The sequence below is a fragment of the Microcebus murinus genome, chromosome 5 (assembly GCF_040939455.1).
Source record: "Microcebus murinus isolate Inina chromosome 5, M.murinus_Inina_mat1.0, whole genome shotgun sequence".
NCBI classification, from domain to species: domain Eukaryota; kingdom Metazoa; phylum Chordata; class Mammalia; order Primates; family Cheirogaleidae; genus Microcebus; species Microcebus murinus.
In genome coordinates this window covers 13,406,099-13,418,855 of record NC_134108.1, presented here as the reverse complement: position 1 = coordinate 13,418,855, position 12,757 = coordinate 13,406,099, and the positions used below count along the sequence as shown (strand labels likewise).

At 37.3% G+C, this 12,757-nt stretch overlaps 1 protein-coding gene across 6 annotated transcripts in view; it reads right to left on the bottom strand.

Moving 5' to 3' along the window:
* SYNE1 (spectrin repeat containing nuclear envelope protein 1) overlaps positions 1-12,757 on the bottom strand; it is a 438,352-nt gene that overhangs the window by 269,037 nt on the left and 156,558 nt on the right. For all 6 annotated transcript variants that reach the window (XM_076002855.1, XM_076002857.1, XM_020287266.2 and 3 more), the window contains 9 exons: positions 12,319-12,477; positions 11,863-12,027; positions 10,145-10,279; positions 7,941-8,099; positions 7,532-7,740; positions 6,815-6,923; positions 5,022-5,186; positions 1,977-2,144; positions 143-313 (listed from right to left, as the gene is read on the bottom strand). In XM_076002855.1, coding sequence (XP_075858970.1) covers positions 143-313; positions 1,977-2,144; positions 5,022-5,186; positions 6,815-6,923; positions 7,532-7,740; positions 7,941-8,099; positions 10,145-10,279; positions 11,863-12,027; positions 12,319-12,477 — 1,440 coding nt within the window. The remainder of the gene's footprint in view (positions 1-142; positions 314-1,976; positions 2,145-5,021; positions 5,187-6,814; positions 6,924-7,531; positions 7,741-7,940; positions 8,100-10,144; positions 10,280-11,862; positions 12,028-12,318; positions 12,478-12,757) is intronic.

Sequence of the window (12,757 nt, the reverse complement as noted above, 5' to 3'; positions counted from 1 at the left end):
AAAATTCACCACGTAGCCTATGTCACACAACGCTGGAGCACCAGAGGTGGTAACAAACATTTGCTCCTGCAGTTACGAAGCCCAACCGGAAGTCGACACAGCCTGGCCTCCGTGTAAATGGCCCCTGACTTCCGGCCCCTACCTGGATGCGGCGCTCTTGCCTCTCCCGGCTGCGCTCCAGGCCGTCCAGGGTGCTCTCCAGCTTCTGCAGCTCCTCCTGGCCTCGGCCGGGCAGCCCACCTTCTCCCTGCTGAGCCTGCGCGATCTGCTGCTGCACGTCTCTCTTCTTTGCTGAGATCCCCTTTGTCTTTTGCTGGAAGCATTTATTCCACAGATAGATATAAATTTTACCCTCTAAGCAGGGAAAAAAAACACCCACACTTCACAAAGGTACACAAAGTTACCGTCTCCTTCAGCGCGGGCACAACCTGTATTTTAAAGCTAAGACTAGCAGCTAAAACGGTAATGGGAACTCTGTATTAGTCAAAGACATTATTTACAATAATTGTATATTTTTTATGGCAAACAACATAAATAATTTGGCTGTAGTGTCTTAATTGTGTGCAAATTTGTAGAACATTTAGCATTTTGTGCAGTACTCCAGAAAGAATATGACAAAACAATTCATTTGACATGATTTGTATTAAATAATTATTTTCTGCCTAAACACACAAAGTGTCAACTCCAATTTTTTTTTTTATTATCAATGCTGTAAAAGATGCTAAAAATATTATAAAATTTACTTCTTGAGTATATTCAGAATGGTTAATCTCAGATATTTTGGGAAAAGTTGTGTTTTAAAGTAAACTTTATATTGAAGTATAATCTTTAATCAGAATGATAAACAAATCTCAAGTGTACAGCTTTTGAATTTTCACAAAGTATATACAGACATATAATCAAGTACCTGGTCCAAGAAATGAGAAGAGTTCTTAAATATTAATATAAATATGTATAGTCTTATATTTTTTCCGACTTGAATAGAAACCCAAACAATCTTACAATGGTTGATGACACTGTAACACCAAACATTAATTTTTTGAACTCACAACCTTTTTGTAATTATTAAGTAAATCTATAAAGCCTAGAGGCTGCTTTTAATGCAACTTCTATTTTTATATATTAAAGGTATATAGAAAGTTAGCTAGCATTTTGCTATTATACATCAAATTGGCTAGAATTTTGTCATTAAATGTATTTTATTTGAATCATATTTGTTTCTATTGAGTTTTGACAATATATTCCATTTATGCATATATTTTAATGATTACTACCAGACTATCAGGAATTAAGTTGATTAAAATTGTTTATTATCAATATATGTACTAGAATTTCTGTACTTCTAGTTCTAATTCTTTGTAAGAACATACTCTCCTGAAGGTTCTGATACTTCAAGTAAATTATAATTTTCCAAACTAAAATTTCGTAAGTTGGACATTGGAAGTTGGAACTTTCCCAAACTAAAATTTGGGAAGTTGGACATTGGAAGAGCTGGAAGTTGTACATTGAAGAAAAAATTTTTAACATGACAAAAGAATAGTGATCTCAAATACGAAACCATTTGTCTATCTCTATGCTCTCCTTCTCTGTTATAAAAAGTGCCCTTCTGGCAAGTTTTATGCAGGTTTTCATAGCTGCATAGATAAAAATAGCTGCATAGATTTCATAGATAAAAATCTGGCAAGTTTTATGCAGGTTTTCATAGCTGAGTCAATTTTCTCTCCACAGTATTCCTTAAGCTTTTTGATGTCACTGAATCACTCAGTCTGGGAATTAATATTGAAGAATATTCTGAAATATTTAGTATTTAACCAAGAACAGAAAACAGAAGTGCTAAGTTCTTTTAACCATTCACCTGAGTTCCTTCCTGGGCCCACCTCATCTACTCCCCAACCCAGTGGATAAATTCTTCATCTCTCTGTCCCGTCAGTAACTAATTTTTATATAAATGCATTGGAGTAAAAAGGTATTTCTACCTGGTGATGAAGAAGTAACTGCTGCGCTTCAAACAGATTTTCAGTGTCCAGGATCTTCTCGGCTTGTTCCTGAACTTCTTTAGAGCCAGAAATTAATTCTTCAAGGGAGTTTTTGACTATTTCTTTGTATTGGACACAGTCCCCAAAGTTGCTTAACATCTTTTCAACCTAAATTTTCATGAAAAAAAAATGTAAATCATATGCTACTTAGTGAAGTTCCTGTAATCTTTTTTTATTGAGGTATTATTGACAAATAAACTTTGTATATATTTAGAGCATACAGTATAATGTTTTGAGATACACACACACACACACACACATACTGCAAAATGATTCCCTTAATCAGGCTAATTAGCCCATCTGTATCCTCTCACATATTTACCATTTTTGTGTATGGGAGAACAGTTAAGGTCTACTCTCTCAGCAAATTTCAAGTATACAGTACAGTATTATCAGCTACATGATCATTCTGTACATTAGATCTCCAAAACTTATTCATCTTATTAACATAAAATTTGTACCTTTGATCAACATCCCTCTATTAAAGATCATGTAATCTTACATATTTTAAGAGTATGCATAGTTAAAATCTATCTCAACCACTTGAAAGATAAACACTGATCTCTAACTTTTATTCTCTCACATATTAGTATTTTAAGGCTCATTTCATTATTATTAAATTGCACAGTCTTTCACAGAGATTTCAAGTTTCATTTGATATGGTGCTCTGCTATATATTAAAAACCCATTTAATCTGGAAATCAAGTCAAAACAATAAAACCGTACATATTGTCTCCTGGGTCTCTTCAATTACAATCTCATGATTAAAACCTAATCATAAAAGCACCTTACAAGACAGTTGAGTTTACCTCATTTAAAGTAAATAAGAAAAAAATTGTAGAGTTGAAAAAGAAGAGAATAGAAGAGTATTTGTTAAAAATGCACTTGCAATATTTCTACATAAAGCATCAAAATAATTTCTAATTTTATTGTTTTCTAGTGGATTTTCTTCCTTGTCATTTTCCTGAATTTTCAACTTTCTCTTCCATCTAACTTCTACTTCTTCTATTTTAGTTTGACCAATGTCTTTTATTTTCAAAGTCTATCCTTCATCTTCACTAAGATCATCATTTTTATATCTTATCATCATTTTTTTCCCCACAGAAGCTTTTCAGTTTCTCTTTCTCTTAACCTTTTTCTTTGACCCTCTTCTGACCTGAGTTTGTTGAGGTGTCTTAGAGCATGCTGTTCTCCCAACAAGCAGCAATAAAACCCTGAGAAAACCACAAACTCCAGATCTCAGTAGAAATCAGTATAAATCCATTGAAAGAAATGACTCTTCATTAAATACTGTGAATCTACCTTGTTTTTTTCTTATACTGGGCAACTGTAAACACTTTGTGTTGAACATTAATGTAAATACTAAATTGATTATTATCAAAGGAAGGGCCTGGATGTGCCAAATCCATCTTTTCACATAAATTTATCTATAAACAGAATGTGTGTTTTTCCATTCTTCCCTTTTTGCTTTCACTAAGCAACTAAGTGGCAAAATACAATATTAATTAAAATTATTCAGAAGTTTAAAACAAATGAGTGTATAAAAGATTAATGTCTGTATAAAACTTTGTTAGAGGTAGTTGGTTGCTACAAATTGGTAGTTGGTTGCTATGGGCAGGATCATGAGAGTGTTAGGAAGACAACGCAAATGGCCTTTCTTGGAAAAATGTTAGGGAGACTAGTAACTTCTAATTTTAAAGGCTGACAAAATGTTTTGTCTTATTTTGGCTTTTGGGGGTGACAAAAGATATTACAAATTTGTCTATCAGTATGATAAAAACCTTTGTTAGACCTTGGCCTAAAGCTATGGAAGATGGATAATCAAAGGATTGAAATAGTTTATGTTCTAAAATTTGATTAATAATATCTCTATTTTCAACTTGTCAAAATTATTGAGAAAAATCATAATTTATGTATCAAAATTCTCACATAAACTAAAATCACATGCAATTCAGAGTATTTTGGGCTTATGTAAATTTACCACTATGGTCTAAAGCAGATTTACCCGGATTAAAAATATAAAAGATTAATTGACAAACTGTTAAATTAGGGACATTTTTGAGAATTCTATATCTTCATAATCAGAGAGCTTTGTAGACATTTTATAGTCCTCTGTTAGATCATTTTCCCATGCAAATTTATATTTATACAATTTCAAGAAATATTAGTAAATATTTTTTCTACTTTACATTATTACATTATCTTCCCATATACAAACTCCTTAGACTTATACAAAACCTGTTCAGTAAAAATACTCTTGCTGGTGGGGAAGAGGCCCTCCTAGAAATAAAGTAGATAGATTTTTATATTTTAATCTATAAAGGAATGTAGATAAACATTGAAATGCATATCTAAAAGTTTAAAATGAGCAGACCTTGGCTAAAAAGAAAATTTTACGTGTCTGAAAACTAAATGTTGAATATTTTATTAGTATTAACTACTATTTATTAAGCATTTACTCTGTCCTAGGCACTGTACTAAGTGCTTTAACTACATTATTACATTTAATCACTGACACTGACTTTTATGGTATTTTTAACCCTGTTTTGCGAGTAAGGAAATCAAGGCTCAAAGATGTTAAATAACATGCTCAAGTTACACAGGAAGTAGGGTATCAGATTTAAGTTCTAACCCTGGGTTTGTCTGACCTTCAAGCCTTGTTCTTAACCCCTATGATATACCTTAAACTGAAGATGAAATAACAATGCTTCTAACAGGAGTAAAGAAGTGTGGATTTGATAAGCTTTTTGCTTTACACATAAGTCATTAATCTGAGCTAACATATCCAATAATGGCACAGACTATCATAATTCAAACATCCTGCTCCTCTTTCCCAACAATCTTGACATAAATTAATATGATAATTATTCTGTTTCAAGTACACTTTCTTTATAAAATTGCTTGCTAAACTACAACCAAAAGAAAGAGAACCTTGCAGATTCCTCACTCAGAACGGTCTGTCGAGAGTGTGAGGAAATGACATACCTCTGACAGCAACGTCGTCAGAGCCTTGAAAGAGCTGGATAGTTTTGCCAGCTCATCCCCTTGCTTCTGGGCTTCATTCTCAGAAGAAACTTCAATCAAAATTTTCAGCCTGGCTTTCAGCCAGCTGAGGGTCTCTCCTCTTCTGGTAACACCATTTCTGATCTCCTGGAATCATAGAACACTTTTGCTGACCAGAGTACAACTGTGAATCATAACTTTCCAGCAGTAAAGGACTCAACCAAAGAAGGTTTGCAAGGCAGAGGGGAACAGAGATGGACATTCAATCACTGATAGAGTGCCTGTTTATTTTATGTTTCATACACATCTTTAATAGAAGTTCACAAGAGCTCTAAAGAATACTATTGTCTATACTAAAAAAGTCACCTTCATAATTAGATTGGTTAAATATTTATAGATATATTCTTGATGACAATGAAGATGCTTCTAAGAGTACTGTAGAAGAATATGAGATACTAAAGTTGGGAATTATGGCATGCATATATATATGTATACATGTATGTATGTGTGTGTATATGTATATATATATATACACATATATATATATATAGAGAGAGAGAGATAGCCCTCACTTTTTGTGAGCTGGAAAGAACATAGTAATTTTGGAAATAAGAATGGTACCCCTTTTTTTAAAGTCAGTTGATTGCATTTATTGAAGAGACTACTTGTAGAATATTGTTACGGATGCTCTAAAGGTTTATTGTATTTTCTGGCTCATTTTTGTTAGCTTTTAAAAATCAGCACCCCATATATTAAGATACATAAATAAGATTCACAGCTCTAATCCAGCAACGGAGGGTTAACTGGCCAGGACAACACTGAAAAGACTCTGGGCTGGTGACTGAGGGAGTGGTGACTGGCGCAGGCTGTGCCTCCTACTCGAGCTCCGGGGTGGCACAGGGGTGGGGGTCTCCAAACAGGGCTTTTACAAGGCAGAGGCACACTAGCCAGAAAACAGATGGTTCCAAAAGCCAGTGATCTCTTCATTCTGAGATGTGAATACTTTTGTACTATAACATCAACTAGTGGCAAATGTAGATATCCCTCTATATGTATACTATAACATTATTGAGCACCTCTAGCATGGGGAAGGTTATACAATTTAATTGAGAAAAGGACTCAGAGGACAGGAATAGAAAGGAAATATATTCTCCTTAACAGCAACTATGTGACTTGCTAGGGTTAAAACTGCTGAAAGATGGAGAATTTTCAAACAGTGTGTGCGTACGAGTGAAAGAGTGCCATTCGCAGAACGCAGCCTGTGTTTAGGCCTGAGAGGCTCTGAGGCCCTGGCCAGGTTTATCAGGCTGTATTCGAACTCACAGAGGCTGAAATGAAGCAGCCCAGCTTCAATCTGACATAGAAAAGATGCTTAGAGACCTTGCCCAATTCCTTGATTTTTCTGTGATCCGGCTTTTTCATGTCTGAAAAATGTATTGTATAAAAGCATACAGTGTTCTGGTTTTCCATGACAACCCTTAAACCTCTACCGGGTGATACACCCATGCAGGCCATTTTCCACTCAGGATTCCCATTAGCTAAAGATGCCTTAGAGGCCCACTGAGTATGACTAACTCTCAAAGCTACCAACGATTCAACAGGAAAAAAACCCTACAGTTCTCCACAGTAACATGAGACTTATTTTAGAGACAATTCCAGGAACTTAAATTTTTCAAGGAAAAAAAAAAAAAAACAAAGGACAACTGTTAGATTGTCTAGCTTTTGTCTTTTATTATTGGAAATTTTTCTCTAGCAAACAACATCCACGAACGTACCTCAACAGCATGTGTGACCTCTCCGTGGTTGGCAGTACTGATGGCCTCGTCCTTGATAGCCTTCAGCTGTGTCTCCTTTGAAGATATCCAAGAGGAGAATTCAGAAAATCTGAAATAACACAAGCATTTTCTTACTGAAGGGAGAAAATATCAGAATGGTTAGAATACGTCTTCTGTTTTGTATTCACTCATGGGGATTTAACAATCAAGTGGTCAGCGAATTGATTTAAAAATTTTCTGGAAACTGTTCCTTTAACATGAAGCCCAGGGCAGGGGTGGCCACCACTGTGCTCAGATTCTTGGAGGGAGCTCAGCTGAGGAAAACGACGTGGCCCAGTCGCTGAGCACCTGGAAGGAAGGAAGGGACCACTTGGGGTCTGGCCTCACTTGTCCTCACCAGGCGGGACACTAACCCACATGTGCAGAAGCCCCCTTCAAGGATGTGAGGAAATCAACAAGAAAAGGATTGGCCAACTCTGTCGCACAGAGAAAACATCTGAGGCATTTGGAAATAAAATGCCTCACCCTATTTCTTACTGAAACCCATTCTTTTTATCAAATGAAGCATTTTTGTACAAGAATATCAGCAAGATCACACAATCTAATTTTCTTTAATGCATAAAATGAAATATATCTCATTTCCTGTTTTGTAATGATCTATGAGCTAAGAGAATTAAGATAGACTCTACCCTTCTCTGGAGACAATTCCAAGGTTACCTGCCAGTGTAGTCCTTCCACTTGTCTGGGTCCTCCATGAGCTTCATGTAGGTGCTGTCAATGGCAGCTCTGAGCTCTTTGAGAGCCGCGTGACAGGTTCCCGATGTGTCCCTCACTGCGTCCCGGACTGGGAGTTTCACGCACAGCTCCTCAATGAGCTGTAACCTTTTCTCACAGAGGTGATGGGGACCTTTGTCACTGAAGAAAATCTAATAAGCAAGAAACATTTTTATCATCTCAGTGGGAAGCCATACAATACTTTTACATTTTCATAGAAAAACCAAAGGAAGACTCCCATGCAGACAACTAAGTAATTATTTTTTTCAAACCCAAACCAAAGTATCAGTTGTATCCTTTATGTAGCAACGTGACTGTACGTGACTATGCACTTGGCGGTGGGGAGACATACCCTGTGCTCTTTAATAATCTTTTCGCTGCCTTCCTGGGCCACCAGCTTGGTCTCTCGCTCCAGCTCAGTTTTGCATTCTTCTACCAAGGCTAAGAATCTGTTCTTCTCCACATCAATCTTCAGATGAAGCAAGTGATAAGGAGCTTCTCCTTGAAGATCCTACATTCCATAGGAAGATTCAGAAAAATAGGATCATGTTCCTGATTACATACATTTCCAATTGAACTGGCAAAAAAAATCCTTAAAACTTAGGGCCAATGTGATTTAATCACTACCGTTCATACCTGTTCACACCTATCCACACCTACTTTGTACTTTTCCAAGTACTGAGACCACAGGGAATCCTTCCATCCTGCTGTGGGTTAGGTGTTTGCTCAGTGATGAGTCTATTTAATCTTCACAATAGCCCCGCAAAGTATTGATGTTCCCATTTTACAGATTAGATAATGGAGGCTCAGGGGTAAGCAGAAAAGCTGGGATTTGAACCTAGATTTAAATCATGCACTGATGCCACATACCCTCTCCCCTGTATGTGTCCCTTTTGATTTTGTCAACAACCCCATGAACTAGGCAGGGCAGATATTATACCCACTTCGTAAAGGAGGAACATAGGAAAACTTATTAGTTAAAAAAAAAACCAGGATTAAACAGCCAGGGCTACTGACACCTGCTATATCCTTCTTTTCTTAGACCATACCTTGAAAAAACAAGCAAGCAAGCATTCAAACAATGCATAACATTTTATGTTCTTTTTAAATATAAGCATAAGCTTTAGCACTACCTTTAGTTCCATAATTTATTCATTTTAACTAACTTCGATTATCCTATGGCATTCAAAATGATTACCTTTAAAAGAGAATGCTGAGGTAACTGATGAGAAAAAGAAGCTGTTGTATCCTAGAGAGTTTAGTGTGTGTGTGTGTGTGTGTGTAATAAAATACAACCTTCAATTATACTCTCTGTTCCAGTATACATTTAGGATACGTTAAGCTTCACAGACATCTTAGAAAGCTTGGGTTTCTTTAAGAATCATTTTTGTTAATGAGATGCTTGAATTTTCAAACTTAGCAATTTAAAGATATTTCTTTAACGGTGGGTTTTTGTGTGTGCACGCACAGGGATAATTTTTTAGCCTGTTCCCGAGACTTTAAAAATCCAGGAAGTAAGACGACCCGATAGAGAGAGTGTCAGCAGCCAATCTTCCAAAATGCTGCCACACGCCAGCACTCGCTACCTACAGCCAGAGCAGTCTTCCCCTTGTCTAGCTCAGGGAAGACAGCCTTCCAGGGCAGACACTGTGCTGCCACTGCTTCCGGAATCCGACATGCAGATTCTGAAGTTGGCTTCCATGGGACAGGCCCAGTTCCTCCACAGCACGTGGCACTCAAGTCAGACAGACAGACCCCAATGGGCCACTGCGTCCCCCGTGCACACTCTCCTGCTTTCTCTCTTCCGGTTGTGCTGCTTCACCCTTCTGCCCACCCACATTTCTGCTGCTCCCTTAAAGTTCTAGCTCAAAACTAGTCACTCTATTCACTCTTCCAGTCTCCAAGTGGGTCTGCCTCCCTCCTTCAAAGCTTTTTTAAGTATATTATTTATATATAATCGGACATATTACACGTTATACTTTTATTATTTGTAACTAATCATCTCCCTTACTGAAATGTAAGCCCTTTAGGGGAGGAGGATTATCCTTTGCACATTGTTGAATCCTTAACCAAGAAATGTTTTAATTTATATTTTTAGATCATCACTATCTAAACTGGAGGGTAAAATCCTTCATGGCAGCAGATATATATATATATATATATATATATATATATATATATGTAATTTTTTCTGTAATTTCAGTAGTATACCCGGCATGATTTATTTATCTGAGAAGAGTTCACTAAATGGTGATTGAATAAGTTACATGCCTTTGTCACCCTGCCAAAGAAAATCAGTAAACAGAAAAAGAGTACTCAAGTAGTATGATAAAGTTGATGCTGCTGAAAAATATGAATAACAAAGTTCTATCATAAATTATCAAGTCTTATTCAAGTTCAGTGTTTTAGTTGTTGTTTTGTTTTGTTTTTTAATAGAGGAAGTCGCTATAGTGACTTTCCATGAATTTCTAAATTCTCTTACAATCGGACCTTAGCATCCTCATGTTCTCTCCCCTTGTTCAGGACACACGGTGTCCCCATCATGTCCTGACTCACCTTCCATTGTTTGTGGAGCTTTCTGACAGCTTCCTGCAGACCTGGCTGCTCCTGCTCAGGGAGGATGTCGGTGAGTTCATCACAAGCTTTCAGGAAAGCGTTGAGCACCCTCTGATCCAGCTGACTGAAAAACTCCTGACAGGGAGAGGCGGGACATGGTTAAGAGTGTCAAGCAGAGTAAAAGGCAGCACCAGACCCTGTCATGCCTCTCACGGGCTGTCCGCCAGCTGTTGTGCTCTTCAAAACTTCGGGGCAACTGCTGTTTTTCTTTTTTGGGATTGAACTTATAAGCATCTAGAGTTATGAGTCAGAAGCCATAAAATCTGAAATTCAACTGGTACTTTCTATTTTTTAGAAAAATTTTTTGCAGTTTTTAAAATTGGTAGCATATTTCTAAATGTCAATGGGAGATCCTAAAACTTTGATTCCATAGTGATGGAGCTTTGGTTCCTCTTTGGTAAAGTTGGAAGGGAAGGGCAGAGTAGAAGCCAAGACTAAGGCTCATAACTCCCCAATTCCCCAACTGCAATGCATTCCAAGCCCTGCTGGTTCATTATGAACCATTCCTACATTCACACATGTGCACACGTGAGCACATAGTCTATGGAAAGAATTATGGCCCTCCCCAAACTTATATGTTGAAGTTTCATCCCCAATTGTGATGGCATTTGAGATGGGCCCTTTGGGAGATAATTAGGTATAGATGAGGTCGTGATGGTGGGGCCCTCATGATGAGATTAGTGCCCTTCTAAGAAGAGACACCAGAAAGCTTGCTAGCTCATTCTACCATGCAAGGACACAGGGAGAAAGTGGCTGCCTACAAGTCAGAAACAGGGCTCTCACCAGAACCCTACCACACTGGCACCCTGATCTCAGACTTCTAGCCTCAAGAACTATGGAAAATGCATTTCTATTGCTTAAGCCACCAGTCTATGAGATTTTGTCATGACAGCCTGAGCACTAAGAGGACACACATATGACCAAATCTCATGCTGTCTCAGAAGTATGTATGCAGACTTATTTTGAAACAACAGTGATTCAAAACAGAAAGTGCCATACCATAAAGGCATATAAACTAAATGAGGTGTTTTGCATTTTATCGTCACAGACATTGACCCTAAGTCTAGACAGCTGTATCACAAATATATTGTATTTGTCATATGAGAGTGCAGTTTATACAACTGTCTACTGAAATTTCAGGAAAAATAATTCACAGTAGATGCTAGAGTGCTGGTCATCTCATGTGCCCTTTCATAAACAAGTATAATAATCATGAAGGTGGCTTCACAATACTGAGACAAGTTGTATATCAGATAGCAGATGTCAAGTGGCATGGTACCTATTCTATACTATGATAAGGGAGATTTATCAAATGGCCACAAAAGTCCTAGCCATTTACCTTTTCTATTTAAAAGATTCTTTAGTTATGTAAGAATTTCTGAGCTAAATAATGAATAAGTAGCTTGGAGATCCTGAATTATCATGATTCTACTATTCTAGGGGCCTAAGAATGGCCCAGTTATAAGTCAGTTCATCAATTGTCCTTGAAGCTCTTTTTGTGCACTATGGCCTTGGGTCTCAGACCTAAAAGGTTTCTGCCTTCCTGACACATCTGCCCCGTCTTCCTCTGTATCAGATCGGAATGCTCTGTTTAGGTTTTCATCCAGGGTCGCTCGTCCCTGTACTCAGGGCAGGTGCCCCACCAGGCACAGACTCACAGTGTGTCTCTTCAGGAGCTCTTCCGGGTCCCCCTTTTCCTCCAGGCCCTCCTGGGCAATCCGCAGCACCTTCTCCAGCTCTGCTCGGGACTCCTCGAACTTCTTCATCAAGCGACTGTTGGTTTCGACATGCTTCTTCCAGTCTCCAGTTTTCTTTACCATATTCTGATGTGAAAAATAACCATAATGCGATGCTGCTTTCTCATTACTGACAGTATCATTTAGTTAGAGCATTATCGATTCAAAAAAACACACTTGGAAGAAAGACATTTCATCATGATGAGAATAATTAATTCTTTTCAATGTTAATTACAAGGAGAAGTAGAAAAATGATTGGATTTCAAGCACCAGTAGGTGAGGCATGTTAGCCAGACTGAAGGCGTAAGTGATGGCTACCTGCCCTCACCCTTTGCATTTTCCCTGGTTCACACCGCTATAGCACGGAGAGCACATTACCTGAAAAGCAACACGAATATCTGTAATCTGTCTTTGCAGCTTTGTCTGATCAAAATGCTTTAACACTTTGCTTAAGGTCACAAACTTTTGAATGCTTTGGCTGCCTTTCTCAATTAGTGTCAAGGTTTTCTTACAGCTTTCTTGACAGGCTACCAGTTCCTATAAGAAAAAGAAACCCACAATAATATTATTTACAAAAGAGAGTGAGAGAGAAATAAAGAGAGTAATAATTACAAATAATAAGAACAACATTATATAGCTTTTAGGCTTTCAATCAACAGTAAGTAAAACCAAAGGTACAGGGGAACATTTCTTTTCAAAAAAGCTCAATTTTAAATAATTGCTGAAGTCAGTGCTTTTGTATATATGGCACTTAAATGTCACAAGGAGTTTTTTGAGGTTTTAAAAATACTTTATGTACATCTTATTAACATTAAGA